General features: G+C 40.7%; 1 protein-coding gene across 5 annotated transcripts; it reads right to left on the bottom strand.

Moving 5' to 3' along the window:
- Nucleotides 1-3,374: 3,374 nt before the first annotated feature.
- On the bottom strand, nt 3,375-12,179 carry ist1 (IST1 factor associated with ESCRT-III). 5 transcript variants are annotated; one of them, XM_053634785.1, is made up of 10 exons: nt 12,076-12,179; nt 10,407-10,507; nt 10,135-10,315; nt 7,195-7,282; nt 7,033-7,116; nt 6,837-6,947; nt 6,565-6,750; nt 6,355-6,468; nt 5,025-5,061; nt 3,375-4,930 (listed from the first exon to the last, which is right to left on the bottom strand). In XM_053634785.1, the coding sequence occupies exons 2-10, from the start codon at nt 10,492-10,494 to the stop codon at nt 4,764-4,766; spliced, it is 1,056 nt and encodes a 351-aa protein (XP_053490760.1). In that variant the 5' UTR covers nt 10,495-10,507; nt 12,076-12,179; the 3' UTR covers nt 3,375-4,763. The 5 variants fall into 5 exon arrangements, with proteins under 5 accessions (XP_053490760.1, XP_053490758.1, XP_053490761.1 ...); XM_053634783.1 differs by lacking the exon at nt 12,076-12,179 and adding an exon at nt 11,756-11,879; XM_053634786.1 differs by lacking the exon at nt 12,076-12,179 and adding an exon at nt 11,668-11,800.
- Between the last annotated feature and the right edge of the window lie 4,374 nt (nt 12,180-16,553).

The following is a 16,553-nucleotide window of genomic DNA, read 5'->3' as shown; positions in this document are numbered from 1 at the left end:
ATGGAAATTCTGGAATAAATGGCTTCTCATATCTTATTTTGAGTCGAAATCTCACAGTGTGTTACATACTTTACATACCTGTAGGTTTATTTATTTATTTGTTTGTTGCGTGGGGACAAGTTAGTTCTTAGATAAGTGTTCGCAGAAGTTTTTTGAAGATAGTGACGGATTCTGCTGTCCAGATTGAGGTTGGAAGTTCATTCCACCACTGAGGGATTGTCAGTATGAAGGCCCTGGAAAGGGACCTCATGCCTCACTTAATAGGTATTACCAGGCATCGGTCGTCGATTGGCAACTGATAGCAGGTTGCGTGAGGGAACATAAACCTCAAGGAGAGTGTTGAAGTAAGGGGGTGCTGTTCCAGACAAGGTCTTGTTTGTCAGCATCAAAGCCTTGAATTTGATGCGGGCGGCTACAGGTAGCCAGTGGAGGGAGACGAAGCTGGATGCGACATGGGTTCTTTTGGGCTGGTTGAAAGCAAGGCGTGCTGCAGCATTCTGAATCATCTGAAGGTGTTTGATGGAGCTGTCTGGGAGGCCTGGGATTAGTGTGTTGCAGTAGACCAGTTTTGAGATAACAAGAGTTTGAATTAATAGCTATGTGGCCTGATCAGTGAGCTAAGGTCCTATTTTCTTGTACACAGGACTGTGCAGTTGTAGAAACGTGGTCTGTAAAGTTCAAGTGGTCATCAAAACACAACCCAAGGTTTCTGGCTGTCATGGTTGGTTTAGTGTTGTTGAGCCTAGCTGTACGGTGAGGTTGTGGTTGATTGAGGTGCAGGCAGGGATATCGAGAAGGTCCATTTTTGCCAAGCTGAGCTTAAGGTAGCGTTCCTTCATCCAGTCCGAGATGTCAGACAGGCAGGCAGAGATGTGTGCTGAGATGGATGGCCTGAAAACGGTGAGAAGGGATAGGGTCTAGAGGACAGGTTGTAGGATGGCTAGAGAGCTTGGAGATATCAGTCTCCCTGAGATTGGAGAAGGAGGCGAGTTGAGAGTTGCATGTAGGAGGAGCCTGTCTATGGGTGTCTGGGGTGGAGAATTGGTTCCTGATTGTCACCTTGTTGGAAAAGAAAGTGGCAAAGTCATTTGCAGTCAGAGAAGTTGGGGAAGGGGGAGGAGGTGGAGTGTTAGTAGAGCTGCCAATCTTTCCCTTGTAGTATGCAGCTTTAGTGGTAAACATACCATGGGAAAAGGAGGAGAGAATAATTTGGTAATTGGTTAGGTCAGTCGGATCATTTGATTTACGCCATTTCCTTTCTGCTGCCCTGAGCTTGGTCCGGTCGTTACAAAGAGCCAAGGGCTAAGGGGTGACGTGCAAGCTGGCCTGGAGGTTTGGAGGCAGATGATGTCAGGGGACGTTTGAGTCATGTTTAAGTCCAGTGAGGAGAGGTGGTTATTACAGGGAAATGAGGTGGCAACAATGGAGGAAAAGTGTGTGGGGGAAAGGGAGCCAAGATTGTAAAGAAAGAAGATTAGAGGTGGAGGCAGTGAGAGGGGTGAGGGGAGAGAAATAGAGAACTGGATAAAGAACTGGTCAGAGGTGTAGAGAGGAGTCATAAGAAGATTTTGTGTGGTGCAGTTACACGTGAGGATGAGGTCCAACTGTTTGCCGGCTTTGTGAGTTGCTAAGGTTAGGATCTGCTTCAGGTCAAATGTGGGAAGGAGAGCAAGAAAGTCAGATGTATGCAGTTTGTCTAGGTGGATATCAAAGTCACCAAGGACCACAAGAGGAGTTCCATCATCCAGAATGGTGGACCAGGCTCTTTACTGAACTTGCCCAGTTGACCTGGAGGACGATATATAACGATAAAGTGCAGTTTGGCCCGGTCAGTAATGGCTGCAGCCTGAACTTCAAAGGAAGTGTTAGAGCAAGGGGGAGACAGATGTAAATTTCCATGTTTGAGGGGGTAGGAGAAGTTGAAATTGGACACTTTGGCAGCAGGTGTTGCAGTGTTCCCTATTCGAAGCCAGGTCTCAGTCAGAGCCAGTACACTGCGATAGGAGTGGGTGGCAAAGGCAGGAATGAAATCAGCCTTGTTGACAGCTGATTGGCAGTTCCATAACCATAACCCAATCAAGAACAAGGAGTCTAGTGTGGCCACCTGCACAGAGCGTAGGTTATCTAAATTGCGTACTTTTCTATGAGTGTGTCATGCAGCAGGGATGAACTTATGACACGTTAGCAAGTTAACAGATAAAGAGTGGGAGAAAAAGTGTAGCGAGAGGAAGAAAGTGCTGAAGTGTCTTATCGGTGTCCTTGCTTGGTGGACTCGTAAAAGACTGTCGTGGTTTGAACCAACAATAGAGTTTAGCTTTAATAAAGGATTCGGTCACTTTAGATTTATTCAGCTTAGATTTGAGTTGTCCTGCAGCGCTTGATTTTAACCATGACTTAACAAAACCAATGACTAAAACATTAACCTTTCGATTACAACCTTGACCCTGGATTAATTCTTGTCACGTCTGAAACTATTCCCTATACAGTGCATTATTGGAACAAAATTTAGAATAGACTAAAAAGCCAAAAACAATATCGTTTAACAATGATAATAATTATTGATCATGGTGAAATTTTCTATAAAAAGACATTCATTTAACATTTAAGGAAAGAGTCTCCATCGTCAGCGGTTTGTAATAGTCGGTATGTTTCGGCCGTGGGAGATCTTCTGGACAGAGGGGTTTCTTGCTGCTTGCTGTGTTTCGTATGCCACGTCCAATGATGATGTCACCAACTTTACTGTAGGAACAGATTCAGTGAGACCGCTACTAGAAATGTAATCGTACGTGGTGAACAAACACTAGCAGAGTGATACACACAGTGAAACATCCCAATGCGGTTATACTAAATATAAGCACTCTTGGAACGCTCGTCCAATCAGATAAGCGAAACTGAGTTAATTGTTGTACAATTGTAATTATAAACTGAAAAAAGTACGACACGTCATTCTTTATTAAAGGAAGATCGCAACTGTTGGCATGTTGCTGAGGTGTAAAAGCAATAAAACATTTCAGGACATGCTGTTAGAGGCAAATAAACAACTTCTGAATGGTACACATCACACTACACACCACTGCGTTTTATTCAGTACTTAATGCAGTAAACACAGCTATAGGACATTAATGTAAAGCGGCTGTGATGCTCTTAAATTATAATAAAAAGCTGCTACTGCTTATCCAAAGCACTTTGAGGTTAGACTGTAACTAAGCCGTAGTTAAAAGTTAGCACACCCTCTGGTGAAGACTTTGAGAATGTAATGTTGGCATGTGATGTTATTTTTTTTTTTTTTACAAAGTGTACCGCGGTAAATACACGTGGAATTAAAATCAGGTGACATGCCGTTAATGAAGAAACGTACCTTACAAATACATTGCTCAAATCAGTCCTTTTAATAAAATTCATAGTGTGAGAAAAGTTCTGAGCAAATATACTTTATTATATAACCTTCTGATATGTGTCCACTACATGGTAAAACTTGTAACAAGCATTCCTAAAGCTCCCATTGGTGCACAGTAGTGTTACAGGGATGGGGAATAAAGAAAGAGGGGAGGGAAAAAAAAAAGGGAAAAAAAAGAAAACCCTTCGGAACTACACAAACAAAACAGTTTTTGTATATGTCGAAAGTATTAACACTCTCCAGAAGCCAAGTAAAACAAAAGGAAAACCTTCACCAAAAAAAAATGTGTATATATATATATATATATATATATATATATATATATATATATATATATATATATATATATACACACACACACATTTAGAAACTGGACCTAACTGGAATAAAAGGCAAGGCCACAGATCAGGAGATGGTAATATAATGACGAAGATAATAATACTCTGGGAGTGTTTGCTTCGAAGATAAAAACCAGTGAGTCAGTTTATCATGTGGTAAGACCATGTGAAAATTTTCATCTCATCAAAAAATGGTAAATCTGCTAATAAGGTTATTCCTAGCGTTAAGTACAAATAAGCAAGTCTGCCACTTCTTAATATTTCACTTAGTAATCAGGTGATGCTTTGCTAATTTATTCAAATTAAAAATTAAAAGGTAGCTGTGTCATTCCAGAGATATTCAGGTCACATGACGAATCAGATTAGCCCTGTTGAACAGTGACGTAGCCCACGTGGTGGATTAAGTCATTCGAAAAGTCCCTACCTTGACACTGGGTGTGATCGGTAGCAACAGGTTCAACCTGTCTGTGCTGTTAGTACTGAAAACAACTGCTGAGTCATTCAACACCTCTGACATAGTACGAACACTAAGGGTTGGATTAAATCTTTCTTCTTATTAATAACTAAATCATATTCCTTTATCCAGATGAATGACGGTAACAAAGTAAAACAGTGGCCTGGCGATGACGTCACACCATCTGGGCGTGGCAATGCTCTAGCTATATTACATTACATTACATTACAGAAAGGCCATATATGGAAAGTGCTTAAAAAAAGGGATTATAGCAATAGTCTAGTGAAAAGTCTTGATTTATGGTGTTGAAAATTCCATCAGAGCCTTCATGTTGAGATGTTATGATTAAAATAACCTCCACCAGAAAGACACCAGTGCGTTTTGTTTTTTTTGTGTGTGTTTTTTTCCACATGAGGTAAATGTTACACTGATGTCTGAAGTAATTAGAAATCACTGCTCCAGATGAAGATTTGGGGTTAATAATCTGATCAGGGCTTTTTTTCTTTTTGGCCCTCTTCTCCTGAAGATTCCATCCACCGGACGTACATGTGGACAGACGTGGGCTTCTGAGAGATTAGGTCTTCTTCTTGAGCTCCTCAAAGCGCCGTGACAGGTCGTCAAAGTCGATGTCGTCTGACGCACCGTTGTTGCCGCCAAAGGACGAGTTAGGGAGTGTGTCGGGAACCGAGGGAAGCTCGGGAAGCATGTTGTTATCGTAGGTCTGAGCAGACGGGCCAGAGGCTGCACAGAGAAACGCACAGTGAGGTGTCTGGAGGAAATGAACATCTACAACCACGACGTGAGGTTTCGGTAGTCAGGGAATAGGGATACGTACCTGGGACAACCTGGGGACAATCAGCCAACTCATCAATCTTCAATAAAAGCACAAAGCATGTTAGAGAGAATTCAAAACGTGCTACTATTCTGAATATTATAGATTAGACGTTGGGGTTAGTGTGTTATTCCTCTAAGGAAAAGGAAATCGCTTGCTCATTCCAGTTCTGATTTTTCTTTCATGATTGAGCAGCAAAAATCAGAGCATGTTAATTACAGCTGTTAATTGCTGCTGTAATGTTAATCGCTGAGACTGACTGCACACGTGTTCACTGGATTTAAAAAAAAATAAAATTTAAATAATTACGTCATACAATAACCACTACATACAGGTGAGTGCAAAGGTTTGGACCCCCATGTTTTCTGAATGGGTTTTTTTTTTTTCCCCTTCATTTTATCTACACACACAAAATTATTAAAGCGGTATATAAACTATTAATAAGCATGTTATGAAATAAAATGTCCCACAACTGCTAGAATCTTCTTAATTAGATCATTAGTAATTAGAGAATTTTGTATTTATATTTATGTCACGTTTATAAGCAGCTTAAAATACTGATACATTTTGCTACTACTGATAAGACAATGAAGAAGTCAGGAAGGTCAGTCAATAAGGATGTAGACATGAAGGAGGGATGCAAGTCAGGAAGAATGGAAGAAGAAAGCCACAAAGTAAGGAAGTAAAGACGGAAGGAAGTAGGTAGATACTGTAGGTAGGTATGATAGAAGGAAGGAAAGCCAGTAAGGATGTAAGTCAGGAAGAATGGAAGATGGAAGCCACAAAGAACATCAGGCAGGCTGAATGAAAGAGTCAGGAAGAAAGTAGGGAAGGAAGGAAGGAAGGACGGAAAGTAGGAAAGAAGTCGGGAAGAAAATAAGGGAAAGGAGTTCAGGAAGGAAGGAGGGAACAAACTAAGGAAGTCATGAAGAAAGTGAAGAAGGAAGTAACTCCGGTGGTAGGAAATGGGAGGAGAAGGAGGTCGTTGAAGGTCCCCAAAGGTTCAGAAACAACACTAGCTATAAATACCATATTTTTCATCATTTCATTCACGCCTAAGGGCGTGCAAACTTTTGCACTTGACTATAGAGTAGTGATTCAGGTCGAAGGTCATCTATTTCGATTTATCCATGCACTATTCCATTCACTCCAGCATCCGGATTTGGTAAATATTAAGACCCGGGGGTTAGTTTCTCCAAACAAAAGGAAGACATAAAGCAGCAACAACTGACAGTGCGTATGAACTAGAACAAACTGCTCTTTCCTGAAAGGTCAACAGGACGTCCGGCTCGGTCTGGAAGGGTGAGAAGGGGGCAGGGGTACTTGCACTTACAGACTCGTAGGTTGGAGGGCAGCTGGGGAGCTGAGGCGGCTGCCCTCCCCTCATTGGAGGCTGGAAGTTGTTAAAGCCAACATCATAAGTGGCAGCAGGAGCGCTGAAGGGATCCTATAGACAAAGGAGAAGAGAGTGGTAGAAAAGCATGCTAAATTAGCATTAATTCATGATGTGATTGATAGGGAGGCGTGAATGACAGGGACTCACAGCTCCTTTGGATGGAGGGTAGTTGAAGGCTGTGGGTGTTGGCATGGGCATGGGCATGGGCATAGGCATAGGCATAGGCATAGCAGCAGCCGGAGCAGTGAAACCTCCACCACCTCCGCCTCCACCGCCGTGCTTCTTAAAGTCGCTGTCCACGTCTATGAGGTCTGCTTCCTCTCCTACCTCCGGCTACAAACACAGCACTCGATTAGACAGAATCATCCGGATAAACCACAACAACAAGTGCTACCTAGCAACACGTGCATGCACCTTACCCGCACCATCGCGTCAGGTTCATACGGGACATTGTAGTTTTTGGCTATTTCTATGAGGTAACGTTCCACCAGGATCTTTGGCGGGGCCTCCACACTCAGTTTGTGCATGAGCTGGTAAAATACGACCAACACAGAAGTTAAGCATAAAAGTGTACTCTTTATACAGTAATAAATTCTATCTGGCATGAAGTCATACTCGGTCGTTGACTGTTCCGATTTGGTTTGTCCTGCACAGCTTGCCGTACTCCTTGCTGTATTTGGCGCACAGCTGGTCTGAAACCTACAAAAGAAACGAGATCAATATATTGCGGGGGTGAAATATCGTACGTTTGCGTTACTTGCGCGTGAAGATATTTACGATTTTGAGCTCGGTGACTTCCGACTGCAGGCGAGGAGCCGCCCAGATCAGAGTGGACACTGCTTCCTGAAGGCCAGGATCGAGCTCTCTGTGAGGAAGAAGAAAACCAAACTCAATTTCCTTGATTCGTCCGACTACATTTATCAAGCTGGATAGTTTGTAAATCGTTCACAGGAGATTCAGCTCAATATACAATCACACAGCTGTGTCATAGATGGAATTTCAGATAGCATTTTTTGTTATAAAAATGTTAGAAAGCCTTTGTAGGCTATATGGCACAAATTACAGAAGTCAGAAGGATGTCTATTTCCTTTCTGCTGTCTGTGTATTCAGCCCTCTGTATTCACTTCTGACATCTGCTGGTCAGATGTCAGAGTATAACGGTAATCTTTTATTACTCGAACGGGCCACCTTCCTTGTTTAATATCCGGTGCTAGAATCTGATTATAGTCATTACATTAAATTCTATTAAGATGTATTAATCTGGCACTGCGGGCTCAGTGGGCACGCAGGAAAACTGTGCTAATGAAAGACGTGCTAATATTTTCCACAGCGCTGCTGAATTTTCAATTCGGACTGCTCAGAAGGTGTTGGTTCTTTTTCTAGAACTGCAGCTCTGAATAGTTCCAGCTGTAATTCAAATCACAGGATAATATTAACGTGCTCGCTCTAACGCGGTATCTTTTCTACAGTAGCGACTCATTCACAAGGACTTGTATGGCAGACATTCCACAACACCTGATTTTAAAAATAAATAAATAACTAAATTGTTGATATGGTGAAGCTTCCTGTAAGGAGAAGATCGTTTAGCATTTTTGGAAGGAGTCTCCAGTGCAAGCGCTTAAAGAGTCATGAAACACTAAACTACATTTTCTGAGATCTTAACAGAGGTGTTTGTGTCGCACTTCATAAAAGACCAACGTTAGCATCCGTTCATTTTAATTGTAGGAGAAAACTGGTTAATTTTGAGCTTTTTTCCCGCTATGTTCATCTTCCACGTTTAAAATCTACACCGCGAGTTTAGTCACAGGCCGTGACGTGGCAATGTACTATAGTACTTCGATGACGTGTGGGTGTCTCAATTATTCATGACTGTGTGTTCTTATCCTACGAGAAGATGCTGTCTCTTAATTATTCATGACAGCACATTAACCCTCTTCCTCCCCTGCCTCGCCCACTCCCCCACTTCTTCTCACAGCCATCCACGCCCATTTAAGGCCCTGTTTACACTCGTGCGTCTTCGTTTGAAAACGCATAACTGTTGCTACGTTTACGCCTGTCGTCTACACTACTCCGGCGTTGTCGACCCTCGAAAACAGAGACTTTTGGAAACGCCGAAGACCCCGTTTTAGTTTGAAATCTCCAGGCTCGCGTTAAACAGTCCAAAACGAAGACGTGGCTCCGCCCACATTCGCCCCCTGATTGGGTCTTCTAGATCATTGCGTATCTTTCCCTGATTCGTCGAGCCCCTACCATATGACGCTACCTTGATCGTATACACAACAACACGGAGACTGAACCGCAAGCTTTGCTGGCTTTGTTGTCATTCTTAGCTGCCATTGTGCAGTTAAATTCTGTATTTTATAATACTGCAGCCGCCGACATGCGCAGGAAGCAAGCTATAATTAGAGCAATCGGCAAAAAATCTCGTTTCAAGCGGCATAAGCCCTACATGGAATGCCGGCCGGTGACTAGCATTGTTGTGCCTGCCGGTGACTACCAACCAACTTCCTGTTTACACTCGTATGCGCATGCCCAGTGTGCATGAATGGTCATGTGTCATGCGTATTCGGTCGTGTAGTGTGGACGGAGATCGTTTCTGAAACACAGCGGAAACGCCAGTGTGGACGAGGATCGTTTTCATTTTAAAACCGAAACGCACTAGTGTAAACAGGACCTAAGTTGCATTTTTCAAAAAGATTGTGTGTGTTCGGTATGACCCTTTAAAGCTGTAGCTTTACATATTACGATACTGGATCTCTCTGTAACATGACAAGCTGTGCTTTCTCAAGAGGTAGAAAAAAAAAAACACAGGTTGGTGCAGGAATAACTATTTATAGCTGCTATATTGTAAGTAATAACAGAAACCTTATACTTCTAGCTCTCTGTGCTGCTGTAATAGGTGAATTTCCCTCTGGGATGAATACAGTGATAAGATAGATAGACAGATTGACCTATCTATCTATCCATCCATCCATCCACCTTGATCCGAGGATGTCCCACAACATTAAATATAACTGTAAACCGATAAAAAGTACAATGTTTTGGTTGTTTAATAAATAAAAGTCACAACTAATGCCATATTTCTGTGGGATAAAAGCTGTAAAACACTTCAGGGTGTGCTGTTATTAGAACATAATCAACTTCAGATAGTGTTGGGTGATATATAGCGAGTAAAAATATCGATAAATGATTTCACGATACACTTTTCTGAGATATTGTTGGTATAGTGATGTATTTTTTACATTTTTAATCATTACAAATTAAATGCTACAAATTAAATGGATGCCGTTGATTTGATGTAATTTCAAAAATAAATTAAAAAACGTAATCTTCTCTGTCTTCGTAGGCATTAAAGAAAAAGTATCGTCAAACTCAGTTTAACTGTTTTTGCCAGCTAAATTATATATCGTCATACGCGTCGTGTATCGCAGAAATGTCCTCAAGTATCGTGACATGATATTTTTAGCATATCGCCCCCAGCCCTAACTTCAGCTTGGTCCCAGGAACTCCACATCACTTCGCTTCACTCCACCCTGTTGTTGATTCTTTTCTAATAAAAACACATCCTGAAGTGTTTTAATCCTTACATACATAACGAACAGCTCATTATTCTCTGGTTGTTTCATTCACGAAGAAGCACGTTTGCAAATCAAAGATTTTCACGCATTCTTACGAACCCTGACGATTATTAGTTAACCGCTTGCCTCCGAAACTCACTTCATAGACTGGATTAGACCGAAGCGTGTCAGCAGCAGATCGCAGTACAACTCGAGGATCTCCATGGCCTCCACCAGATAATCTTCTCTGATGATGTGCTCCACCCTGATCCGTGCTCGCTCATCTTTACCCGACGACAGGTAGTCTGCGATCTCCTTCCGGGCCTTCTGAGCTAATTCAGCTGGAGATACAGAGAAAAAACGATTCAGCGAGAACATCTACCTCTTTATAACAACAACAAGTAAGGAGGGACGACGATGACGACGACTCACTTTTCTTCTTCTCAAGCAGTTTGAGGCGGTTGATGACGAGTCTGAGATTGACTCGCAGTCTTTCTCCTTTGAATCCACCACCGAGCATGATGGAGAGATCACTGTGGATGATTACAAAACACAAAACAAGCACAAAGGACACAGTCAGTACGTTTACATGGACAACAATAATCCGATATTAACCCAATTAAGACGATACTCTGATTAAGAAAGTAGCATGTAAACAGCGATTTTTAATGACCTTAATCCGATTAAAGTCATACTTAGAGTAAACACAAATCGAATTAAGACATGTGGAGTATTCATGTTTTAGTCGCATTATCCAGGTGTATTACAGACATGCACACACCTTAATCACATTATTAACATCGTGTGAGAGTTTTCACCACATTTTGCGACAGGACACAACCGTCTTACGGCAAACAAGAGAGCACGGTGCGTCCCAAACCGCGTACTTACCTACTATAGGCCTATAGTAGGAGAAATACATGCATCTCGCCTACTATATAGAAAGTAAATACGCGGTTTGGAATGCAGCATACGCGGTTTGGAACGCAGCCCACGGCTTCAAGCAGTCGTCTATTAGCACGTCAAATAATTAACCGCACTTGAAGCGTTCGTAAATTTTTTTTATAAAAACACCCAAAACTGTATATGGTACCATAACGAAGACGAATTGTATGTTGATACGTGAAATTCTAGAGGGACGTCGGACAGCGTGGCGCGGTGACGTAAATCGAACTATGTACTAGAACACGTAAAACGGGTACATGAAAGGAGTATTCTAAAAGCGACTCATGTAAACACCTTAATCACAATATTGTCTTACTCAGAGTAAGGTCAATAATTACATTACTGCTGTCCATGTAAACGTAGTCAGTGTTATATGTACAGATTCTTGTTACAGCTTTAGAGCTTGAAAAGTTCTCAGCTTGACTGCTTTTTGGGTGGTGCTATGGCAACAGACCATCAATTATTTAAGCTATAATTATAAGACGACTGTATCTTGCACCATTTCCCTATTTCAATAAATAAATGGGGTTTTTTTTATACAAAAGTATCCATAAAACTAAGTTAAAAAAAATTTAATAAATCATACAACACAGTACAGTTAAAATAAGCTAAGCTACCCAACTAAATATATTTGCGTTAAAGGATAAACATTACAACCAACTAATTCTCATAAAAACACGTTATTGTCGAAATGCTTATACTACTAATTATTTCTAATTTTAAAAAATATATATAATAATCCACTTACGTTCTGTGAATGATATATATCAAGTTCACGAGTGTAAATAAATAACGTCCACTAAGCTAGCAACGAGGAAACGCGTTATTTCCATTACCCGTATTCGTAGAAATCCCACCCCTTCATTACGATTGGTTAGTAGGTCAAACGCTTGCGTCAATCATCGCTTACAACCACTGGACTGCTCGTATAGAACTACCTAACCCAATCACAGCTCAGGAATCGGAAAACAGGTAGGGGGAAAAAAAAACAAGGCCCAGAAACGCGAGCAATCACACCAGGAAGAGATAACACTAACCGGCTGGCTATTTAGGTCGCTAACGTCAAAGGAAGAATGTCAACAAAGACTGTATACTTGAAACAAGTCTTTATGAATCGGTATCAAGTTAGAAATGTAGGAGTTATTGTTGTACTTACCTTTCTTCGATTTCGTGTGAAGACTATACAGGCGTAACCAATTTCGATGATGGAAATGATATGAAGCTTCTTTTTACTTCCGCATTGAACGTAACTCATGACGTCTTACGTCACATAGTTACTCATCGGGGAAACTCCCCTGTAACAACAATGGGCGAAAAGCTAAACATAGTAGCGGGGGTGGGGGGAGGTTCGAGGTCGTGAAGTAATTATTTTAAACGTAAAATAATAAACAATTTACTACATTGAAAGCCGTGTCAGTTTGAATATAACAAGAATTTGAGTGCAAAAGTTGAGATAAATTCAACACATGAATGCAATCCCTGCTGAAAAAAAACACAATAGAAACCATCACAGAAATTCTAATGGTTTCCACTACAAATACCTTAACAAACCACCAGCAAACATAAAAACCATTGCCATTACCATTACTGGTCCTTAATGGTATCCACTAGACATAACATGCCACCAATAGAAGGCAATAAATTACCAGTAGAGACTCATAGGAACCATTACAGCTTCCATTAAAACATACAATTCCCATTTTAAAAGATCAGAAATTCTATGAGAGTTTCTACAAAGTCAGAGTATTTGAAGTCATTTAAAAATGACTGAAAACATACAAAACGATTCAGAGAAAGATGTTGTGATTTTTGTAAAAGAATAACATCATGCTTTTAAATTCTTAATGTAAAACACAGACACTGGGATACAGTGGGAAAACGTTTGATTAGTTTGTACTTACATATTAGTAAACCTTTTAATTTCCTCTTTTCGTTTCTGTTTGGACACAAAACATTATAATTTATAATTAGTACCTACATGTTTTTAATAAGAAAGTTTTTGTAAAGGATTTAAAGCCTACTAGCTGCAGTTCTTATAAACAACACTAGATGTCGGTATAGTTCGGTTTATTATAAGAGCCAAAATTAATGCCACTCTGGTTTAAATATTTTACTGTATTAATTTATTTCTTATATATATATATATATATATATATATATATATATATATATATATATATATATATATATATATATATATATATATATGTATGTGTGTGTGTGTGTGTGTGTGTGTGTGTGTGTGTGTGTGTGTGTGTGTGTGTGTGTGTGTGTACTAAGACCTAAACGGAGCATGTTTGCATCGCAGCAGAGTATAAACACAAAATTCAGTATTTGTGCAGCAAATATAATCAGAGTCATTTTTTTTTGCTGACTGAGTACAGCCTAAACATGTGTATTTAGAAACAGAACAGATGTCACAGCAGGCTCTGATTACAGTGCAATGTCAATACACATTCAAATTCAACACTGCCACCCAAACTGTATATCATGCACTAAGTAGTATGCTATATACTATGTAGTATGTTTACTGTGCACTAAGTAGTAATACCAATGGTGTACTGAAAAACTTTACATATAGTAGCATGCAGTTTGTGATTCACTATTTATTTGTGCTCGTTAATGTGACTGTCATGGTTACTGAGTTCCAGGTGAAAGAGCAAAACCTCACGGTAGCTTTGCTGTGATCTCAGAATGCTGCTGTGTGAGATGTTTGCTTCTGGTGTGTGTATTTTTATAACCCAGTCTGTGCTTTCCATGTCCAAAACATCAGACACAAGGTGCACACAAAATGCAAACTGAAACACAGAGCAAAAAATACACACACCAAGGGCGAGCAGATGCCCTGGAAGATTCACTCTCACCCAGTATAAGTGAGTTCGCAATACAAAAACCTCCTGTAAGTAATTAGCTGGATATGAGTTACAAAAACTACACACATTCAACATTCAGAACTTCACTAGCTTTCCATCAAAGAGAATAAATAACTGCTGTTTGGCAAGAGAACAGCTAAAACTCAGTGAGGAATCTTTTTTTTTTTCTTGTAGTATAATATCGGACTGTAACACACTCCTGTTTGCTTTGTTTATTCTCTCATGCTCTCACTCTGTCTCCTGATTGGATGCTGGGTTTTTCCTGTAAAACCCACTTCATTTGCTCCTAAAGTTGGGGCTTGGTGATGTTTGATATATCTAAGTTTCCCTCCAATTCAAGTATTTTAGATTATCAAGTATTTGTACTCTTCTTCATGGATACAAAAAAAATCCTATGCATTGTAGCTCTACACCGAACAGTTATAACATTAAAACCACTTACAAGTGACATGAATAACATTGATTATTTTGTTACATTGGCACCTGTCAAGGGGTGGGATATATTAAACAGTAAGTGAACAGTCAGTTCTCGAAGTTGTTGTGTTGGAAGTAGGAAAAATGGGCAAGCGTAAGGATCTGAGTGACTTTCACAAGGGCCAAAGTGTGATGGTTAGACGACTGGGTCAGCCGACAGGTCTTGTCTTATGCAGTGGTTAGTACCTAACAAAAATGGTCCAAGGAAGGACAATCGGTGAAGGTTCATGGGCACCCAAGAGTCATTGATGTGCGTGGTGAGTGTCAGAACTGAACCATGGAGCTATGGAAGAAGGTTGCCTGGTCTGATGTATCATGTTTTTCATGTGCGTCACTTACCTGGAGAAGAGATGGCTCCAGGATGCACTATGGGAAGAAGGCAAGTCGGCGGAGGAAGTGTGATGCTCTGGGTAATGTTCTACTGGGAAACTGTAGGTCCTGGCATTCATGTGGATGTTACTTTGACACGTACCATCTACCTAAACATTATTGCAGACCAAGTACACACCTTCATAGCAACGGTATTCCCTAATGTCAGCGGAATCTTTCAGCAGGATAATGCGCCTTGAGACATTGCAAAAATTAATCAGGAACGGTTTGAGGAATATGACAAAAAGTTCAAGGTGTTGACTCGGCCTCCAAATTCCCCAGATCTCAATCCGATCGAGCGTCTGTTGGATGTGCCGGACAAACAAGTCCAATCCAGTGAGGCCCGACCTCGCAACTTACAGGACTTAAAGCTTCTGCTGCTAACGTCTTGGTGCCAGATACCACAGCACACCTTCAGAGGTCCTGTGGAGTCCATGAGTCGACGGGTCAGAGCTGATTTGGAGGCATAAGGGGGACCTACACAATATTAGGCAGGTGGTTTTAAGGTTATGGCTGATCAGTGTAAAACAAAACAGCAGAATTAACAGGTAATACAGAATTCAATCGTCTATTGTACTGTATTGTATATTACACTCATTTAGAGCCAACAGCACAGCTTTGACCATAGAGGAACAAACGTTTAACACAGTTTTAGTCAATAACTGTAGAACTGTAGGATTCTGGTAGGATATCATCTAAAGGCCTTTTTTTTTTTTCATGACACCCAATTTAACAATGCCAGAGGTCAATAAATTATCAGAGGTCCAATTTAATCATATACAGAATGTCTTCATTATAAAAGCAAGGTCGATTTAACTCAGAAATGATGGCATGGAATAATTGAATGATATTAGCATATATTTTAGCTGACTATGGCAGCGTCCGGAGAAAGTGCTGAAAGGCAAACTGGTGACATTTTGAGATTTGGTGAATAAATAACTTCAGAGGGTGTTTAATTCCCGGGAGCATTTAACCCTAATTCAAATATATATAAATATACAGGACACCACTTTCGATCTGTTTTAAGAAAAAAAATAATAATTTTTTAAATCAAATCTGCAGTGTAGTACACTACAATAGAAATAATGAAATAAAAATGCAATCTTAAACACTAGCTGTGTTTTTTTTGGTTTTTTTTTGAAGGATTTATGGTACTTGGATGATTTTTGGTAAGAAAAAAATCCTTCCATTTGTGTGTGTGTGTGTGTGTGTGCGTGCCTGCATGTGTGTGTGTACGCATGCGTGTGTGAGTGAGTGTGTGTGTGTCTTGCTGAACCCTCTCTGGGGAAAAGGGACAATTCAGTCAAGAACATTAAACAAGGAGACTAAGGCACATTGTGCTGTGCATTTAAATTCCAATAACAACATGCCTGAATGATAGAGTTACTATAACAGTCTCTAGAGTTTACACAGAATGGTGTGAGAAACATTGGGTGAGCCACAGTTCTGTGGGAGAAAACACATTGTTGATAAGAGAGGTCAGGGGAAAATGGCCAGATTGGTTTGAGCTGCCAGGAAGTCTATATTATCTCAATGTTGAGCGTGGTGAGCAGAAAAACATCTCAGCACGCACGAAACATCAAACCCTGAGGTGGATGGGCGACAACAGGAGAAGACCACATCAGGTTCCAGTCCTCTCTGCTCATTCTCCTCTGATCTCTCTCATCAACAAGCCGTTTCAGCCTGCAGACCCTCCGCTCACAGGATACTTTTTGTTTATTGCACCATTTTGAGTAAACACTAGAGACTGCTGAGTGTGAAAATCCCAGGAGACCAGCAGTTTCTGAACTACTGAAACCAGCCCATCTGGTACCAACGACCATGAACATTAACTGTTCACTGGGGCGGCTGTGTCTCAGGTGGTAGAGCGGGTTGTCCACTAATCGTAGGGTTGAGCGGTTCGATTCCCGGCCCACGT

Source organism: Ictalurus furcatus, chromosome 10 (genome assembly GCF_023375685.1).
Source record: "Ictalurus furcatus strain D&B chromosome 10, Billie_1.0, whole genome shotgun sequence".
In the NCBI taxonomy this organism is placed as follows: domain Eukaryota; kingdom Metazoa; phylum Chordata; class Actinopteri; order Siluriformes; family Ictaluridae; genus Ictalurus; species Ictalurus furcatus.
Note: the sequence above shows the minus strand (reverse complement) of the source record. Positions and strands in the feature narration are given on the sequence as shown.

Bases quoted from the DNA above. Each gene is read 5' to 3' on its own strand.
- ist1 (XM_053634783.1), bottom strand. From the start codon at position 11,784: ATGAAGGGGTGGGATTTCTACGAATACGG. The intron at 10,316-10,406 runs GTGAGTCGTCGT...CTGTATCTCCAG, and splicing joins ACTGCTTGAGAAGAAGAAAA to CTGAATTAGCTCAGAAGGCC. The intron at 6,751-6,836 runs GTAAGGTGCATG...CTGTGTTTGTAG, and splicing joins AACCTGACGCGATGGTGCGG to CCGGAGGTAGGAGAGGAAGC.